Here is a 21,727-nt window from a genome sequence, read left to right as displayed (position 1 = left end):
TGAAAATTTATTTGATCAGAGTTTCACATTATTTAGCTTAGCATGTAGGACACTCAGCTGGTGTCAAAGACTTGCTTATTGTTGTGAAAGGGTGGGGAAGTCTTGTAGGACTGAGTCCTTTTCTGTTGGATCTGATGCTCTGTCCAGGTAGTGTCAGAACTGAATTAGATTGTAGAACACTCAGCTGGTGTCAGACTAGCTTATTGTATTGAGAAAAGTGTTCCCACAGTTAATGTCTAAAAGGATCAGTGGTGAAGTGTTCTATGTGATAGAAAAGGAGACTAACAGGAAAGAAATATACAGTAAGGAAAAGCTGCGTTTTTCCCCCTGCATAGGAAGGGGAAAATCTGACATTCTTCCTAAAGACCTGGAAAGAGTTGAACTCATGTTATTTTCCTCCAACTATGCTCTTCTGGATGAATTATAAGCTGGAATTAAGATAGGCATGAGAAACATCAACTATCTCAGATATGCAGATGATATCACTCTAATGGAAGAAAGTGAAGAGGTACCTCTTGATAAGGGTGAAGGAGGAGAGTGAAAGGGCCGGCATAAGACTAAATATTAGAAAACGAAGATCATGGCATCCCAGCCCCATTACTGCATGGCAAATAAAAGGAGAAAAGGTGGAAGTAGTGACAGATTTCTTCTTGGGCTCCAAAATCACTGTGGACGGTGATTTTAGCCATGAAATCAGAAGACGATTCCTTCTTGGCAGGAAAGCAATGACAAGTCTGTTTAAAAGCAGAGACGTTACTCTTCTGACAAAGGTCTATATAATCAAGGCTATGGTCTTCCCAGTGGTCATGTATGGTTGTGAGAGCTGGACTGTAAAGAAGGCAAAATGCCAAAGAATTGATGCCTTTAGACTGTGGTGCTAGAGAAGACTTAAAAGTTCCTTGATCAGCAAGGAGATCAAACCAGTCTATCTTAAGGGAGATCAACCCTGAATATTCCCTTGAAGGACTGATGCTGATGCTGAAGCTGAAGCTTAAGCTCAAGTACTTCTGGTCAGCTGATGTGAACAGATGACTCATTGGAAAAGTCCCTGATGCTGGGAAAGACTGAGAGCAGAAGGAGAAGAGGGTGTCAGAGGATGAGATGGCTGGGTGGCATCACCAATGCAATGAACATGAACTTGAGAAAGCTTCAGGAGTTGGTGAGGGGCAGGGAGGCCTGGTGTGCTACAGTCCAAGGGGTCACAAACAGTCTGACACAACTGGGTGACAGAACAGCAATAGCAACAACATGCTTTTCTTATAGGATTTCCTATTTGAATGATAGCAGCTCTGTTAATCCTCCCAATTCCTCGAATTCTTGGAGTCATCTTTGACTGTTCTCATTTCTCTCCACTTCTAATTTATGGCCAGTTATAAGGACTCACCCTTCAAAATATTTGCAAGCTTTGAGCACTTCTCTCAATTTCTGCTACTACTTCTGTGGTTCACACAGCCATCATCTCTCACGTAAATTATTCCTGTGGTCTCCTAACTGATCTCCCTGCTTTTACCTGTGGATTCTCTGCAGTCAATTCTCAGAGATAATCTTTTCTTGTCCTTTATTTGTGCAAACCTTCCAATTGCTTCTTCTCTCCCTCAGAGCAGATGTAAAAAGATTATAAGGTCCTACAGGTAAATAAATAATATCCCCTTCTACTCCTTCCTCCCTGACTGGCTTCACTTGAGTCACACCCTCCTACACAGGTTCTTGGAAAACTCCAGGCACACACCTGTCTCACTGGCCTTTGCTTTCTGCTTTTGTTAAAATACTCTTCACTCAAATAAATTGCATGGCTCTCTCTTCAGTTCAGTTCAGTTCAGTTCAGTCACTCAGTCGTGTCCGACTCTTTGCAACCCCATTAATCGCAGCACGCCAGGCCTCCCTGTCCATCACCAACTCTCGGAGTTCATTCAAACTCAGGTCCATCGAGTCGGTGATGCCATCCAGCCATCTCATCCTCTGTTGTCCCCTTCCCCTCCTGCCCCCAATCCCTCCAAGCATCAGAGTCTTTTCCAATGAGTCAACTCTTTGCATGTGGTGGCCAAAGTACTGGAGTTTCAGCTTTAGCATCATTCCTTCCAATGAACACCCAGGGCTGATCTCCTTCAGAATGGACTGGTTGGATCTCCTTGCAGTCCAAGGGACTCTCAAGAGTCTTCTCCAACACCACAGTTCAAAAGCATCAATTCTTCGGTGCTCAGCTTTCTTCACAGTCCAACTCTCACATCCATACATGACCACTGGAAAAACCATAGCCTTGACTAGATGGACCTTTGTTGGCAAAGTAATGTCTCTTATCCTCTGTCAACTCTTCACTTTAGTTTCTTTTTAAATATTGCAGAGTTTCCCTACCCAGAATCTTCCAAAGTCAAGGTTAAGGCACAGCCCTTCAGACTGTCAACTAGTCCCAAAATTTAGATCTAACTTGAGAGTTCAGAGTCCACGTCCCTTCCCTCAGATTTGACAATTCACTAGAATGACTCACTGGACTTAGAAAAATGCCATAAATCACAATTTTCAGTTTTAATATAACAAAGGTCTTCCCTGGTGGCTCAGACGATAAAGAAACTCTGCTTGCAATGTGGAATACCTGGGTTATGAAGATCCCCTATAGAAGGATATGGGAACTCACTCTAGTATTCTTTTCTAGAGAATTCCATGGACAGAGGAGACTGGTGAGCTACAATCCATGGAGTCACAGAGTTAGAGACAACTGAGTGACTAACACACACACAATATAGCAAGAACACATAGCTCAGAACCAAAGGAAAAGATACAGAGAGCAAGATCTACAACTAACAAGCTTCCAAACAGAAATCTTCAACGTCCTCAGAGACCCTTCATCTTCATGGCGTCAACTGTGGTAATGCACACATGGAGAACTGCCAACCCAGAAAGCTCACCTGACCTTGAGGTTTAGTTTTATTTGGGTTGCATTAGAAAGTCATGGCACAGTCAATTATTGGCCAAGTGGTTCAACTCAATCTTCAGGATTCAACTCAATCCTCTTCCTGGAGCTCAGGCTGCTATCAGTTGGCTCAAAGTCCCAACTCTCTAATCACTGAAATGGCAACCCACTCCAGGATTCTTGCCTGGAGAATCCCAGGAACAGAGGAGCCTAGTGGGCTGCCATCTATGGCGTTGCACAGAGTCGGACACGACTGAAGTGACTTAGCAGCAGCAGCAGCAGCAGTTTTTCAGGTGTGGTCAGTTCCTTCCCTAAGACTATCAGTGTGTGCAGCCCCACCCTGAGTCATTGCATTAGCAAAAGCCATCATGTGCACAACATGAATCACCCTGTTAGTATAAACTATCAGGTATGGTGCAAAATTCCAAGACTTAGAGGTTATCTCACAAGGAAATTTGGACAAAGTCAATCAAATTCCTTATTATATACTCCCTATTCTCTGCCCTCCACACACACACACATACTTAACATACTCATGATTTCCTATCATCCCTACTTCTGCTCTATTATTTCTAGGAGCTATTACTATTCAACATACTATATATTTTTCTTTTATTATTATCATCATTGTATATCTTTCTCAAGAATGAAAACTGTATGAGGTAGGAATTTTTTTCTGTTTTTGTTGTTGTTGACTCTTCTGTGATTCAAACAAGTTTGACAAAGTATGCTCTCAATTGATAATTGTTTAATGAAAGAATAGGTTTAATCTCTAAATTCAGGTTATTTTATAACCCTTCTATTCTTTAAATTAAAATATAGTTTTATTTAAGCATGACATGACAGAATATAAACCCATGGATATTTGCATATAAGAAATTATCCACTATATGGTATATCCTTGTGGCCTGCTTATGATTGTGGAATATCTCAGGTGGCCTTTCAGTTTACAACTACTAATCATGACTTCATTTTACTAGATTACAAAACACACTAAAATATATTCACTTTAAAATAACTGTATAGCACAGGGAACTCTGCTCAGTGTTGTGTGGCAGCCTGGATGGATTTGATGGAGAATGAATACATGAATATGTATGGCTGAGTCCATTCAATGTTCACCTGAAACTATCACAATATTGTTAATTGGTTACACTTCAATATAAAATAAAATGCTTAAAAAGGAACTATATATCTTAGTTAGAAATAACCATCTCTGAATTCTTAAAGGAATCTTAATTCCTGTGTTAGGACTGGGTAAGCAATACTGGAATTTGTATTCCTAAGAAAATTTGATACATGAAGTTGAGTATATCCTAGTTCTTCATACCAGGCACCCTGAGTCAATTAATTTCTTTTTAAAGATTCTATTCATAAAATGAATAGAAAATGTTCAAACACCAATGACAAGCAAGCAATTTTCTGTAATACAATTGTTCAAATGATATTCTGCATTTTTGGTTAAATAAACCATGTCTTAAAAAATTTCAATCTTACATTAGAGGAAAAGTGCAATGAATGATCTTTAGACTACTTTTGTATAACACAAATTAGAAAAAAAAAACCTGATAACATAAAGAGAAGAGGTTTCTTTATATGATGGAAAGTGTTGCATATTTTCACTTTGAAGTCTTTATTTTGTAATTGGAATATAAAATATTTTTTTTAATGGCAAAGTCAGGATGTTTAAATTTATTTTATAATTTTGAAATTAAAATTATATAGTGTTTAGAGGGTTTCCCAGGTGGCTCAGTGGTAAAAACATCTGCCTGCCAATGCAGGAGATGCAAGAAATATGGATTCAGTCCCTGGGTTGGGAAGATGGAGGAGGAAATGGCAACCCACTTCATTATTCTTGCTGGGAAAATTCCTTGGACAGAGGAGTCTGGTGTGCTACAGGTCATGGGTTGCAAAGTCAGACACAGTGGAAGGACTGAACATGCAAAACACAGTGTTTCAGAATTTTGTATCTGGAAAATATATTGCATTTTACAAAGTGTTTAATTTATACAAATAAGAATAGAATTGTTTCTCTCATTAAGTTTTAGTCTTTGGAGGTTTTTTTCAAATTATAGAATAAAATGTTTCATCACTTCAATAGCTATTTCAATCACTTTTTGAAAACAATATCTGCATCCATAGGCAAAGGAATTTTATTATCTCTGAACTACAATTTGGAATGTCATGAGTTATTTCATAGGACAAAGTTTGTTAAATTAACACTGGCAGTGCCATTAGTGCTTCGCTCTTGAACTCAAGTAAAAGTCAGCTCTGTTTTAAGTCACCATTTGCAGAAGCCAGAAATGAATGTGCAGTTAAAATGGTGCCATAAGTTAATTAGAATAGAATTAGAAGGAAAGTAGGCTATTTAGGAACATAAGAATTGCTGTACCGAATCAGACCAGTGGTTCTCCTGGTTTAATATCCAGCCTCCAGCAGCTGTACTTGTTAGTTTCTAAAGCTTTAAAATAAAAGAAAAAGACTACATAATTCACCTAGACAAGTGTGCCATCTGTGATCTGGAGAAATTTTCTTCCTGACCTCTTTCAAATAATACCCTAAAGCAAGAGGGTTCAATCCTGTTATGATATTGGTTTAGCTTGAATAGCTCTGGTTTTTAATAATTCTTATATAAAATCAACCAGTTCATCACGAAGCTATTTATCTCTATAGCTCTTGACTCATGGTTGAATATGTCTGCATCTGTGATAAAATAGGAACTTATGGTACTTATTCAACACAAGTTCTTGATTGCAAAATCTGCCTCAGATAACCATGCTGATGAATGCCTGCTTTTCTTTCCAAATTCTAGGGGTTCACAGGCTTTTGGCAAGAAAAAAAATGTATGTCCTATCAGTACTTCCAAGTTTCTGTCAATAATATATAGAAGGTATGTTGTTAATGAAGATCTTCCCTGGTGGCTCAGAGGTTAAAGTGTCTGCCTCCAATGCGGGAGACCCACGTTTGATCCCTGGGTCAGGAAGATCCCCTGGAGAAGGAAATGGCAATCCACTCCAGTATTCTTGCCTGGAGAACCCCATGGATGGAGAAGCCTAGTAGGTTATAGTCCATGGGGTCGCAAAGAGTCGGACACGACTGAGCGACTTCACCTTACCTCCTATGTTGTTAATGATGAAGAATTTTGTGTGGTATACTTTTGCTGGAGATTTTCTTATATGGTTGTGCTTAAGTTAGAAAGTGATGACTTGCATTTGCCTGTCACTTTAATCTTTTTTTTTAATACAAGTCTCAGTGACTACTTTCTAGGTTTCTTGGTTATTCTAGATACCACCTCTAGGTTAGTAATTCTAAACTATTATGTTTACAGTAAACCATCAGGGCAAGAATCCTTCAAGAATCGTAAATGCCTACAAACTAAAGTCTAAACCATTAACTCCTAGAGGAGAACATAGGCAAAACACTCTCCAACATAAACCACAGCAGGATCTTCTATGATCCACCTCCCAGAATTCTGGAAATAAAAGCAAAAATAAACAAATGGGACCTAATTAAAATTAAAAGCTTCTGCACAACAAAGGAAAATATAAGCAAAGTGAAAAGACAGCCTTCCGAATGGGAGAAAATAATAGCAAATGAAGCAACTGACAAACAACTAATCTCAAAAATATACAAGCAACTCCTGCAGCTCAATTCCAGAAAAATAAATGACCCAATCAAAAAATGGGCCAAAGAACTAAATAGACATTTCTCCAAAGAAGACATATGGATGGCTAACAAACACATGAAAAGATGCTCAGCATCACTCATTATTAGAGAAATGCAAATCAAAACCACAATGAGGTACCACTTCACACCAGTCAGAATGTCTGCGATCCAAAAATCTGCAAGCAATAAATGCTGGAGAGGGTGTGGAGAGAAGGGAACCCTCCTACACTGTTGGTGGGAATGCAAACTAGTACAGCCACTATGGAGAACAGTGTGGAGATTCCTTAAAAAATTGCAAATAGAACTGCCTTATGACCCAGCAATCCCACTGCTGGGCATACACACTGAGGAAACCAGAATTGAAAGAGACACATGTACCCCAATGTTCATCGCAGCACTGTTTATAATAGCCAGGACATGGAAACAACCTAGATGTCCATCAGCAGATGAATGGATAAGAAAGCAGTGGTACATATACACAATGGAGTATTACTCAGCCGTTAAAAAGAATACATTTGAATCAGTTCTGATGAGATGGATGAAACTGGAGCCAATTATACAGAGTGAAGTAAGCCAGAAAGAAAAATACCAATACACTATACTAACACATATATATGGAATTTAGAAAGATGGCAATGATGACCCTGTATGCAGGACAGCAAAAAAGACACAGATGTGTATAGCGGACTTTTGGACTCAGAGGGAGAGGGAGAGGGTGAGATGATTTGGGAGAATGGCATTGAAACATGTATAACATCATGTAAGAATCGAATTGCCAGTCTATGTCCGATGCAGGATACGGCACGCTTGGGGCTGGTACATGGGGATGACCCAGAGAGATGTTGTGGGGGGGGGGGTGGGAGGGGGCTTCATGTTTGGGAACGCGTGTACACCCGTGGTAGATTCATGTCAATGTATGGCAAAACCAATACAGAATTGTAAAGTAAAATAAAAAAATAAATCAAAAAAAAAAGTAAAAAAAAAATAAACCATTTTCCTAGATTGTGAAATCTTATTGCTATAACACTAATATCCTAAAGCTATAATTCTAATAGAATCTCCTCTTACAGTCCAAGAAAACAACTTTTTTTTTTTCATTGCTATTTGAACTAGGAGGAACACAATTTTTTACTTATTTTATTTCAGCTCCCTTTCTTTAGTTTTCCAAAATTTTCTTTCTGGTTCAGTTTCTTATTTTTTTCTCCTTACTTCATGTAAAATTGCATTTCTTCAGGTAATTCCCTCTTCTGACAAGTCATGTTTATGCTTGATTTAGGCTACAATATATTGTTGGTTCTTTGTTTTCATGGATGTCCTTTCTTGTAATTCTCTGAGGGAAACTACGTTTTCCATATGTATTTGTATTTCTAAAGCCTAGAGCAGTGTCAGACTCATAAAAGTAGCATACAAATATATTAAAGGGAAATCTTTAGAATCACCAGTAACTATCCAGATAGTCACTTCCAGAATGTTTATTCTTTAAGTTTCTGTTTGTGTGACCTAGGCAATAATATATTATTGAATCCTACAAGGTGTAAATGAACCAAAAATTATAAATTTCTGAAAAATTGAGTCAAGCACTATTGATTTAAAAATCACAATTGAAAATATGGGAAGCAAAAGCATGAAAACAGTATCTGAAGGTTCTGAATTGGTTTTGCCACCTGATATTAGGAAATGAAGCAATTCCAGGCAAAAGTAATAGCTAGGCAAAGACAGAAGGTGAAATAGAGAAACAAATCACTAAGAAAGTGTCCCTAATTCGTGTTGGCTGGCCTGCAGAGAGAATACCTGAAAGTAAGCTTGGAAATGTGGGTGGCATGTTCACTAATATTTATCTGATCTCACAGGGGGATTATTGAAGAATTTTTAAGCAGTGAACAAATTTATATGAATGAAAGAACAACTTAAAAGTTAGACCTAGAGTAATACGGTTATTACATACTAAGGAAATAAGCAATCAGTCCCAAACTTAGATATATATGTTCAAGAGCAAAGAAAGTATTAGTATTTTAAAATAGAATATATTTTTCTTCCTATATGTTAAGCAGAAATATGTGTAAAAATTTCTTCTTTAAATTTTAATTCTTACAATTTTAACTAACATAGTGCTTCAAGGTACTGAAAATATTCAACTAGTTCTTTAATGCTTGACATTATCAAGCAAATTCATATTTTCTGACTTTTTAGAAGCTCTTATTGATTTCTGAGAACATTATGTATGTGTGTGTATATACACACACACATACACATATATATATTAATCTATCAGTGACTTCAATAGAACTATATCTTTTTTTTTTTTTTAGAAATCCGAATGGGACCCAGAACAATAGTACAAGATGGCCTGTCTTCAAAAGCAATGAACAAAAGTATTTCACCTTAAATACAGAATCACCAAAAGTAAATACCAAACTACGTGCTCAACAATGCCGATTCTGGACACTATTTTTTCCCAAAGTTTTGGAAATTACAGGTATGTGTTATTTTTTTGTTCTGTTAGTATTTGGTTAAATAATTAGTTGCGGGCTATGTAAAAGAGGAAAAAGTTACACAATCTAGGGCAGAGTGATAATGTTCATCTGCAACTTTACATTAATTGATTCCACTGTGTACATTATTTAAACAAAGTAAAACCAGACATTTTCTCTAGAAGAAAATGAAACCTAACTAAGGGTGATCTTGTTATTCCGCAAATTTTTGTGGAATTATTTCATAGAAATTGAAAAAAGTAAATATATAAAATAAACAACTTATAAAACTGAAAAATTGAACTGATGTAAAACTAAATACAATTGATAATCCAAAAGAGGCAAAAACAAATTTAGTGATACATTGACTGATTTTTAAGGGGGGAAAATCTCTAGCATTTATATATTTAAAAACTTTATCCAAATATTTCTAAATATTCTGAGCTTGGAAATATTTAAGACCAGAGACATACATTATATAACATAATAAACAAGTAGTAATTTAGTTAGCTATGCTTCAGAAAGTGATTACTTAGATTTATATAAGGAAATATTAGGAAAATGGTTCAGATCATCATATTATTTCAAAATTCACCAGTAAAATATTTAACTAAGCTCAAGCAATCAACTTGAGTGATTGCATATTCTCCGAGAAAAAACATACATATACAATTCATTGCCGTTTTTTGTTTGTTTGTTTGTTTTGTGTTTTTAATGCCCAGTTCTTTATAACTGATGTGGCTCCTCAAATCTATTTTCTATATTTTTCAAATAAAAGTAATTTACTTTCAACCACTGGACACACTGCTAACCAGTTCCTGTAGAATTTACCCTTCTGTTTCTCATAATATTCCACAATTTTCAAACTACATTTTAGACATCACTATATAGTAGTTGTTTTAGTTTCTTCTATAGAGAGGTTAATGGTTAGTTTCTGGCAAATAAGGACATTTCAGAGTTGTATTTGATTGTTTAATATGCTTTTTTATTTTCTCAGACATTACTCACCAAAATTATAATTACAGACTCCACCTGTTTGGGAAGCACCACTTATAGACCAGTGCTCTGTGTACTCCCAAATGTTCTGTGACACAATATACAGCAGAGATTCCCTTGGCAGAGCTACAGTGCTGCCCTTGTGTCTTTTGGGTGTGAATAGCAATGAGGTAACATGCATAATCTGCCGGGAGACTAGAAGAGGTACCATTTAACATATCACAGATTATATATTCTCAATATTTACTTAAAATATCAGTATTTTGAAATGGTAGGATCATAATTTGAAGCAAAATAAGCTGAGAGTAAGGGAAATTTTTTAATGACTAATTTATTATAAAATCAACTTAGTCATTCAGGTTCAAGCACATGTGGTCTATTGCAGTGTGCGTGAGTGTGTGCTAAGTCGTTTCAGTTGTGTCCAACTCTTTGCAACCCTATGGACTGTAGCCTTCCAAGCTCCTCTGTCCATGGGATTCTCCAGGCAAGAATACTGGAGTGGGTTGCCATGTCCTCCTTCAGGGGATCTTCCCAACCTGCGTATCAGACCTGTGTCTCTTAAATCTCCAGCCTCTGTTGGCTAGTGGGCTCTTTGCCACTAGTGCCACCTGGGAAACCCCTACTGTAGTGTATTTGTGGATAAATTAAAATTTTAATATCAGCAAACTTTGAAGATGTACTTCAAAATCTCTATCTCTAAATACCCAACTTCTATAAAGCAGTTGAATAAACCAATTCCTATGTTTTTGGCTAAATGCTGCTCTTTCCTACAGAGGGCTGAACAACTTCCTAATGTAAAGAACACTGAGCTGTATGGAAATACATATCTCACTCTGGGATACTTCCAATGTGTCTTGAAAACATATTTTATATTTATCACTATTTTTTCATATAATCACCCAAAAGTAGTTTTATGAAATATATTTAATAAATTTTAAAGTAAATGTATGACATAATTGTTATAATGTCAACAATGTAATCGTTAGTAATAATAATATTTACACTTAAATAAACATAATTAGTTTGAAATGTCATGTCTTTGGGTTTTATAAGCAAATAATGTAGAGGGATTTAAATATTAAGAAGATATGTTCTTGTTATACTTTATATTTTTCAATTCATAAAACTTCAAACATTTTACTCTTCAGTATTCTGAAAATTGGGTTCTTCAGATGACCTGGGCTGAAGATTTTATGGAAATACTCCTTTTGGTTTTTAAAAGCAAGTAAACTTCACAAGCAAGGGAAAATTTCAAAAAAATAAATACTGAACAGGACTTCTTAAGAGAAGAAATGTTTATTTCACTCACAATGGAAGTACAATAAGCATAAGTACCTTCTGAGCAGGTATTTACATCTGAGTAGTAAATATGCTCAAAAAACGATCCTTAAGATATGTTCAACACACAAATTCTAACACTTAACTTCAGACTATATTTCACCACACACGTATGCTCTTATTGCAAGTACCTGCAAGAAATAAAATACACTATTTGTTTCAACTGTTAACAAATTCAGTTTTTTTTTGCTAAGAATATAACTACAACATATCATAATCACAAGAAATGGAAGTAGAGAAATGACCCATTCAATGTTGATGAAATATCAATATTTTTCATTAAAATTGAGGAAATAAATTCATACATAGGGAAAAAATTGACCTTCGCATCTTCTCAGATTAAAAAAAAAATATCAGATTCATTTATTCCTCCTTTTGCCTTTGAATAAATCATGAAATATTGCTTGATACAACTAAAAAAATTCTGATTGGTCACACTGGAATCTCATATTCTGCTACTGGCTAATTAGTTAGCAAGAATGCAAACAAAAATGGTACAGTGAAAAGGTAGTTTGAAGGAAAAATATCAAGCAATTTTTCATATTTGACTTTTCCATGCCTTGTTAAAAGCAAAACAAAGCAAGTTCAGTTCAGTTCAGTCTCTCAGTTGTGTCCAACTCTTTGTGGCCCCATGAACCGCATCACGCCAGGCCTCCCTGTCCATCACCAACTCCCAGAGTCTAACCAAACCCACGTCCATCAAGTTGGTGATGCCATCCAATCAGCTCATCTTCTATCATCCCCGTCTCCTCCTGCCCTCAATCTTTCCCAGCATCAGGGTCTTTTTCCATGAGTCAACTCTTCACATCAGGTGGCCAAAGGATTGGAGTTTCAGCCTCAGCATCAGTCCTTTCAATGAACACCCAGGACTGATCTCCTTTAGGATGGACTGGTTGGATCTCCTTGCAGTCCAAGGGACTCTCAAGAGTCTTCTCCAACACCACAGTTCAAAAGCATCAATTCTTCGGCAATCAGCTTTCTTCACAGTCCAACTCTCACATCCATACATGACCACTGGAAAAACCATAGCCTTGACTAAATGCACCTTTACTGGCAAAGCAACGCCTCTGCTTTTTAATATGCTGTCTAGGTTGGTCCTAACTTTCCTTCCAAGGAGCAAGTGTCTTTTAATTTCATGGCTGCAATCACCATCTGCAGTGATTTTGGAGCCCAGAAAAATAAAGTCTGACACTGGTTTCCACTGTTTCCCCATCTATTTCCCATGAAGTGATGGGACCAGATGCCATGATCTTCGTTTTCTGAATGTTGAGCTTTAAGCCAACTTTTTCACTCTCCTCTTTCACTTTCATCAACAGGCTCTTTAGTTCTTCTTCACTTTCTGCCATAAGGGTGGTGTCATCTGCATATCTGAGGTTATTGATATTTCCCCCGGCAATCTTGATTCCAGCATGTGCTTCCTCCAGCCCAGCATTTCTCATGATGTACTCTGCATATAAGTTAAATAAGCAGGGTGACAATATACAGCCTTGACATACTCCTTTTCCTAATTGGAACTAGTCTGTTGTTTCATGTCCAGTTCTAACTGTTGCTTCCTGACCTGCATGCAGGTTTCTCAAGTGGCAGGTCAGGTGGTCTGGTATTCCCATCTCTTTCAGAATTTTCCACAGTTTACTGTGATCCACACAGTCAAAAGGCTTTGGCATAGTCAATAAAGCAGAAAAAAGATGTTTTTCTGGAACTCTCTTGCTTTTTCGATGATTCAGCGGATGTTGGCAATTTAATCTCTGGTTTCTCTGCCTTATCTAAAACCAGCTTGAATGTCTGGAAGTTCACAGTTCACGTATTGCTGAAGCCTGGCTTGGAGAATTTTGAGCAAAGAATTTTTACTTTACTAGCATGTGAGATGAGTGCAATTGTGCGGTAGTTTGAGCATTCTTTGGCATTGCTTTTCTTTGGGATTGGAATGAAAACTGCCCTTTTCCAGTCCTGTGGCCACTGCTGAGTTTTCCAAATTTGCTGGCATATTGAGTCCTGCACTTTCACAGCAACATCTTCCAGGATTTGAAATAGCTCAACTGTAATTCCATCACCTCCACTAGCTTTGTTCATAGTGATGCTTTCTAAGGCCCACTTGACTTCACATTCTAGGATGTCTGGTTCTAGATGAGTGATCACACCATAATGATTATCCGGGTCGTGAAGATCTTTTTTGTACAGTTCTCTGTGTATTCTTGCCACCTCTTCTTAATATCTTCTGCTTCTGTTAGGTCTCTACAATTTCTGTCCTTTATTGAGCCCATCTTTGCATGAAATGTTCCCTTGGTATCTCTAATTTTCTTGAAGAGATCTCTAGTCTTTCCCATTCTATTGTTTTCCTCTATTTCTTTGCATTGTTTGCTGAGGAAGTCTTTCTTATCTCTCCTTGCTATTCTTTGGAACTCTGCATTCAGATGGGTATATCTTTCCTTTTCTCCTTTGCTTTTCATGACTTTTCTTTTTACAGCTATTTGTAAGGCCTCCTCAAAATGGCTCAGATAGCCATTTTGCTTTTTTTGCATTTCTTTTTCTTAAGGATGGTTTTGATTTCTGTCTCCTGTATAATGTCACATACCTCCATCCACAGTTCATCAGACACTCTGTCTCTCAGATCTAGACCCTTAAATCTATTTCTCACTTCCACTGTATAATCATAAGGGATTTGATTTATGTCATACCTGAATGATCTAGTGGGTTTCTCCACTTTCTTCAATTTCAGTCTTGAATATGGCAATAAGGAGTTCATGATCCAAGCCACAGTCAACTCCTGGTCTTGTTTTTGCTGACTGTATAGAGCTTCTCCATCTTTGGCTGCAAAGAATATAATCAATCTGATTTCAGTGTTGACCATCTGGTGATGTCCATGTGTAGAGTCTCCTCTTAAGACTTTGAGTTATTTGATGATCAAAGTAACTATTCTATTTATTTCACTGTAATAGCATAAGAAGTCTTCACAAAACCCAGCCTGAGTCATCATGAAACTGAAAATTGCTCAATGTGTCTGACACTTAGTGACTCCATAGACTGTACAATCTACATGGAATTCTCCAGGCCAGAATAGCTTTTCCAACCCACGGATTGAACCCTGGTCTCCCCCACTGCAGATAAATTCTTTACCAGCTGAGCCACCAGGGATGTCCAAGAATACCAGAGTGGGTACCTATCCCTTCTCCAGTAGATCTTCCTCACGAGTTTATCTTAGTTCACTCTATCTCAATATACACCTCAAATTATAACAGGGAAATTAGTAAGTTTATGATTTACTCCATAAAGAATTATGAATTCCTTTGCAATTTTAATAACTGATTGAAAAACTGGAAGATAAGCAAGTAAAGGGAACAGAAGATATTTTTATGATCTCTTAAAGCACAGGAAATATGTTATTTTTTATTTTAATGTTCAGTATCATTCAGTATCAATATAATTAATGTCTTCTACCTTCATCTGGGTTAATAATAACAGTAACTTCTCTTATGTTCTGTCCTAACTCCTCAGACTTGGCTAGTTAGACTTAGTTCACCCTTCTTTAACTGACAAGACAAAAAAATAGTTTAATTATTATCCTTCTTTCTGTAGGGAAGACTGCTGACTTTCTCCCAAATGAAACACAATGTGGGCAAAACAAAGATCATAAAAATCCTGAAAAAGTTGTATAAGTGTGTTTTAAAATTACTGGTATTAATCTAGTTCTACACTGATTCAATAAAGAGAAAGTTAGGAATGAATTTTTGTAACAAAGGCAGTAAGTTCATTTCCAGAGCTCCGCAAAGATGTGTATAGTTTAATTTCAAAATGTACACACCATCTCAATTATCCCTCATGGCAACACTGCAAAATAGGGATTACCAACTCCATTTACAGTTGGAAAATTAATTTGAAAAGTTAATTTATTTTATACTAATATCATAATTGGTCAAGTTGGAATTTCAACACATGTCACTCCAAAGCCTATATTGATGTTCTTTTTGTTATTTCACAGTGCAGTACCCTGTTAACTGCAAAACAGATAGAACTACATCACAATGATGATGATAAATCTATAGCCACTTAAGTACAAACATTCCAGTTTGGGAGGAAAAAGAAGGAGGAGAGGAGAAAGAAGTTCTAATTTTCATTACGATTTATGACATAAGACTAAGGTTGTTTTTTTTTTTTTATTGTCTTTTCATTAGAGTGTGTTCAGTTCCTTTAAATTCTGTTAGAAAATAATTAAATGTTTTGTACTGTGTTGTCTCAATCAATATTCAGTAATTCTAAAGGGAAAATGTAATCAGATTTATAGAGCATTTTGACATTAGAAAGTAAACTTTTAGTAAGTAAATTGTATAGATATTTGATTATGACACAAGAAGAAATAAATTTATATTTATATGAATCAATGGATTTTATATAATTCCATGAAGAAAATCAGATATAAGACCTTTTCTATAAACATTAAAATTCATCATCTAAATGCTAAATTACCAGTCATTTATTTGTTATACCAAAAGTTTTGTCATTTCTAAACCAGTCATTTATTTGTTATAGGAAAAGTTTTGTTGTTTCTAACCTTATTTTGTGTAAATAATTTTAAAACAGCATTTAATTATCATAAAAAAGAACAGAAGAGTGAATCATTTGGTAGGATATTTAATATCTTTCTTCCACATTTACTGTTTTTTGATTCTTTAGAAAAGTTCTTTTATTCACAAAAAAATTATAGTCATTGACCTTTTCAAAGGCATTTTACATAAAATAGGACATTTTTGTCCTATAAACTCAAATATAAACTCACAAATATTTGTCCAATGTCCAAGCACTGTGAACATTTCAAACCTAAATATATCTTAAATTACAGGGGATCTCTTAATGGCATTAAATATTTTGATTTTCATTTAACAAAAAAACAAATCACTGAATGTGCTCCATTGTTAATAATATGAAGACGTTTTTATGTATACATTATAATGTAGTATGAGATCACATGAACATTCTTCTCCTAATTAACACCTTACAAAGTTATAATTAATTTCAAAAATTCCTATCTGAAAAATATATAATAAAAATTGTCAGTTTTTATTTTCACAATAGGTGAAATAACTTAAAATTTTGTTTTTAATTTAATGACTGTAGCTCATCATCCTAAAGACTTAAAAAGTGACAGAACTACAAATATATAAAATACCTATAGAATTAAATAAACCATCTTCTAGCTTTATTCAGTTCAGTTCAGTTGCTCAGTCATGTCCGACTCTTTGTGACCCCATGGACTGCAGTACGCCAGGTTTCTCTGTCCATCACCAACCGCTAGAGCTTGCTCAAACTCATGTCCATCGAGTCGGTGATGCCATCCAACCATCTCATCCTCTGTCATCCCCTTCTCCTCCTGCCTTCAGTCTTTCCAAGTATCAGTGTCTTTTCCAATGAGTCAGTTCTTTGTTTCAGGTGCCCAAAGTATTGGAGTTTCAGATTCAGCATCAGTCCTTTCAATGAACATTCAGGACTGATTTCCTTTAGGATGGACTGGTTGGATATCTTTGCAGTTCAAGGGACTCTCAAGGGTCTTCTCAAACACCACAGTTCAAAAGCATCAATTCTTTTACACTCAGCTTTCTGTATAGTCCAGTTCTCACATCCATACATGACTACTGGAAAACCATAGCTTTGACTGGATGGACTTATGACAGCACAATAATGTTTTCTGTTTTTAATATGCTGTCTGGGTTGGTCACAGCTTTTTTTCTAAGGAGTAAGCATCTTTTCCTTTCATGGCTACAGTCACCATCTGCAGTGATTTTGGAGCCCAAGAAAATAAAGTCTGTAACTGTTTGCATTGTTTCTCCATCTGTTTGCCATAGATCCAGATGCCATGATCTTAGTTTTTTGAATGTTGAGTTTTAAGCCAACTTCTTTATTCCCCTCTTTCACTTTCATCAAGAGGCTCTTTAGTCACTTTTCACTTTCTGCTATAAGGGTAGTGTCATCTGCATATCTGAGGTTATTGATATTTCTCCTGGTAGTCTTGATTCCAGTTAGTGCTTCATCCAGCCCAGCATTTCTCATGATATGCATATAAGTTAAATAAGCAGGGTGACAATATTCAGTCTTGACGTACTCCTTTCCCTATTTGGAACCAGTCTGTTGTTCTATGTCCAGTCCTAACTGTTGCCTCTTGATTTGCATACAGATTTCTCAGGAGGCAAATCAGGTGGTCTGGTATTCCCATCTCTTTAAGAATTTTCCACAGGTTGTTGTGATCTACACAGTCAAAGGCTTTAGTATAGTCAATAAAGCAGAAGTTGATGTTTTTCTGGAACTGTCTTGTTTTTTCAATGATCCAACAGATGTGGGCAATTTGATATTGGTTCCTCTGCCTTTTCTAAATCCAGCTTGAACATCTGGAATATCACAGTTCACATACAGTTGAAGCTTGACTTGGAGAATTTTTAGCATTACTTTGCTAGCCTGTGAGAAGAGTGCAATTGTGCGATAGTTTGAACAGTCTTTGGCATTGCCTTTCTTTGGGATTGGAATGAAACCTGACCTTTTCTAGTCTTGTGACTACTGTTGAGCTTTCCAGTTTGCTAACATATTTAGTGCAACCATTTCATAGCATCATCTTTTAGGATTTGAAATAGCTCAACTGGGATTCCATCACCTTCACTAGCTTTGCTTGTAATGATGCTTCCTAAAGCCCAATTGACTTCACATTCCAGGATGTCTGGCTCTAGGTGAGTGATCACACCATCGTGGTTATCTGGGTCATGAAGATATTTTTTATATAGTTCTGTGTATTCTTGCCACCCTTTCTTAATACGTTCTGCTTCTGTTAGGTCCATATCATTTCTGTCTTTTTTATGTGCCTATCTTCTCATGAAATGTTCTATTGGTATCTCAAATTTTCTTGAAAAGATTTCTAGTCTTTCTCATTCTTTTGTTTTCCTCTATTTCTTTGCATTGATCACTGAAGAAGGCTTTCTTGTCTCTCCTTGCTATTCTTTGGAACTCTGCATTCAAATGGGTATACCTTTCCTTTTCTCTTTTGCTTTTCACTTCTCTTCTTTTCTCACCTATTGGTAAGCCCTCCTCAGACAAATATTTTGCCTTTTGCATTTTTTTTTCTTGGAGATGGTCTTGATCACTGCCTCCTATACAAAGTCATGAACCTCTGTCCATAGTTTTTCAGGCATTCTGTCTATCAGATCTAATCCCTTGGATCTTTTTGTCACTTCCACTGTATAATCATAAGGTATTTGATTTAAGTCATACTTGAATGGCTTAGTGGTTTCCCCTACTTTCTTCAATTTAAGTCTTAATTTGGTAATAAGGAGTTCATGGTCTAAGCCCCAGTCAGCTCACAGTCTTGTTTTTGCAGATTATATGGAGCTTCTCCATTTATGGCTACAAAGAAAATAATCAATCTGATTTTGGTATTGACTGTCTGGTGATGTCCATTTGTAGAATGTTCTCTTGTGTTATTGGAAGAGGTTGTTTGCTATGACCACCAGTGCTCTCTCCTGACAAAACCTCCTAAAAACTTAAAACATGAGAGTACTACAAATATATTAAATACCCATAGATTTGAATAAACCATCTTTTGGCTTTATTACATCTATTTATATTAGGAACTTAAATACTTGATTTTAAAAGCTTGTAATTTAAGAGCTTATATTGTTTACAATCTTTATTCTTTAATATACTTTTCAAATAAATCAAGATTTCAAGTTTTTTGTATTACATAATTCCTTTTTGGTTCATTGTCTCATATTATTTCTGGTAGAAACACTCCTCTCCCCTGACAAATACATACACTTTGCAGACTGCTGGAAAACAGAGATTTTCTTGGTCATCTTTCTAATTTTCAAAGCAGTAAATAAACTTCCATATTACACTATTTTTAATAAACTCTTTTCAATGATCAGGCTTTGTGTGTAATTAAAATATATTGATACAGAAAGAATGTAAAATCTATGTAGAATGCCGACTACAAAGTTCTCCTAAAGCATTAATAATAAGTATTTATATATAAATATTTTCATCAAAAATAAGAATCTGCTATATAATTATATATGTAAAATAGATGCATTAAATAAGATTTTTGCTATGCTTAGGGGAGTCTAGAAAATAATATTTATGTATCTTCTCAGAAACTAAAGAAAAAATATGTAATATAATTTGACATAATATACAAACTCATGTGTGTTGCATTTTATGTTGAATACATCTTGTAAGTATATATTATTTTCATTTTCATATAATATATTTAAAATTGTATTACAGTTTTTTCATGTAGTGAAGGAAGTTGATAATAAATAATAAATTAAAAGATCACTGTGCAGTGTGCTAGGAGAAAATAGTATCTGCAATCAAAATTATTCTTTAATTAACATAAACAGAAATTGAAATGTAGATTAACACAACTCACTCCATGTTTTACAGGAAATATTGATGAAGTAGAACGAGAATGGAAAGCAGGATTCCATCGCTGGAACAATTACATGATGGATTGGAAAAATCAATTTAACGACTACACTAGCAAGAAAGAAAGCTGTGCAGGTCTCTAATTAATAGATTTACCTTTTATAGAACGTTCGTTTTCCTGTAGATCAAGGCAAAACTATCATTGGCTCTCTTACACTCCTGGTAAGAAAGCTATTATGTATAAAGCAAAAATGTCAAAAGGATAAAATCGATTCCTCTTTTCTTTCACTTAGTATTGTACCTAGCATTTCAAAACCCAAATGGTTAGAACAAGTTTAATTAAAGTTCACATTATAAAGTATGACAATTAATTATATGCATATTAAAACAATTTGCAGCTTCAAACTCTTTCTTTCCTGAATAACTTTAAGAAATTATTTCCCTAAAATGTATCTGAGTTCTGTTTCCTATCTCCAATTTATTTTTATTACCACTGATAAAAGATATTTTTAAAAAATGGGTGGGAGGTCTTGAAACATTACATACTGTGATTTACAATATTATTTCCTTTTAACTAATTTATGCATTTAATATTAATAAGGTATATTAAAACAAACAAAGTAATTGGCTTCTTTGGTTTTTCTTTTATATGAAGGCAAGAGAATTTATTTAAGAGAATCTTAAAATAAGAGGCTTGGTCAGTTGGAATCACCTAATGATAGAAACCAAATGTCACAACCAAAAGACAAAATGTAAAAAAATATAATTACATATATTTTGAATTTTTTAAAGATGTATATGTTTATAGTCGTCAAATTATACTCCTGTTCTTTCAACTTTTTTCTTTCTCACATCCTCACTCCTCAACTCTCCCAAACATGTCCACATGTAAACTCCTGTAATTCAAAAATTATGTACTATTGGAAATATCCCTTGACTGGACCCAGATATATCAGGATTTTAGTAAAGAAATTGTTCAGTTTCAAAAAAGAAGTGATTATATATTTCAGGTAAATTATATTGTTTTACTAATTTAAAAAATTACAAATTTGCACTTACTGACTTTCATGATAAGGGAACACATCTCATGAATAAATTCATTGTCTTTCATTAAAGGGAAGATGTCAGGGGATTTTAAATCCCAGGAAAGAGCAGCACTGTTTTTGTTTTGTTTTGTTGTTTTCCTCATCTTAAGTGGCCATTATCTCTTTTTTCTTTTTTTCTTTACAATTTTATTTGTTTTCCAAGCTGTGCTGGGTCTTCGTTGCTGTGCAGGCTTTCCTCTAGTTATGGCATATGGGGGCTACCCTTCTTTGCAGTGCACAGGCCTCTCATTGTCATGGCTTCTCCTGTGGAACAGAGGCTCTAGGGCACATGCACTTCCGTAGTTGTGGCACATGGGCTCAGTGGTTGTGGTTCCCAGGCTCTGGAGCACAGGCTCAGTAGTCGTGGTACACAGGCTTAGTTGCTCTTAGGCATGTGAGTTATTCCTGGATCAGGCCCGTATCTCCTGCATTGGCAGGTGGATTCTTTACCACTGAACTATCAGGGAAGCCCAGGGCAGTATCGTTGATTATGCTAATTAAGAACCGAAAACTAGTACTCAGTATAAAGTGAGTCTATCAGTCTGTAGACTGTCAGCAGAAGCAAATCTCATTATTCATTGGTCATAAGTATATAGTTAGATCCAATAAATATAGATCTGCAGTCCTCACTCAGTGTGTCACTCAAAGATCATGGTATTTTATCAACTTCAGCTGATCAAAAAGAGTTGTTATACATGCCAAGTTAATTCGTTTCAGTGGTGCTATAAATGGACGTTTTATTTTACATTCCTTCCCTCATCTTGAGATGAATAAAAAAGCCACACATAAGATAGCCAAGTATCCTGGTTTTCCATTATATGACCATCATCTTGGTTTCAGGTGCCATTCTCCTAGGATCTATTATG

General features: G+C 35.7%; 1 protein-coding gene across 1 annotated transcript in view; it reads left to right on the top strand.

The window, feature by feature from the left end:
• BCHE (butyrylcholinesterase) overlaps positions 1 to 20,400 on the top strand; it is a 75,841-nt gene extending 55,441 nt beyond the window's left edge. The window contains exons 3-4 of the mRNA XM_040248216.1: positions 8,884 to 9,050; positions 19,795 to 20,400. Coding sequence (XP_040104150.1) covers positions 8,884 to 9,050; positions 19,795 to 19,919 — 292 coding nt within the window. The 3' untranslated portion in view covers positions 19,920 to 20,400. The remainder of the gene's footprint in view (positions 1 to 8,883; positions 9,051 to 19,794) is intronic.
• Positions 20,401 to 21,727: the final 1,327 nt, after the last annotated feature.

This window comes from Oryx dammah, unplaced genomic scaffold (genome assembly GCF_014754425.2).
Source record: "Oryx dammah isolate SB20612 unplaced genomic scaffold, SCBI_Odam_1.1 HiC_scaffold_2, whole genome shotgun sequence".
Lineage (NCBI taxonomy): Eukaryota > Metazoa > Chordata > Mammalia > Artiodactyla > Bovidae > Oryx > Oryx dammah.
This window is presented reverse-complemented; position numbering and strand designations above follow the sequence as displayed.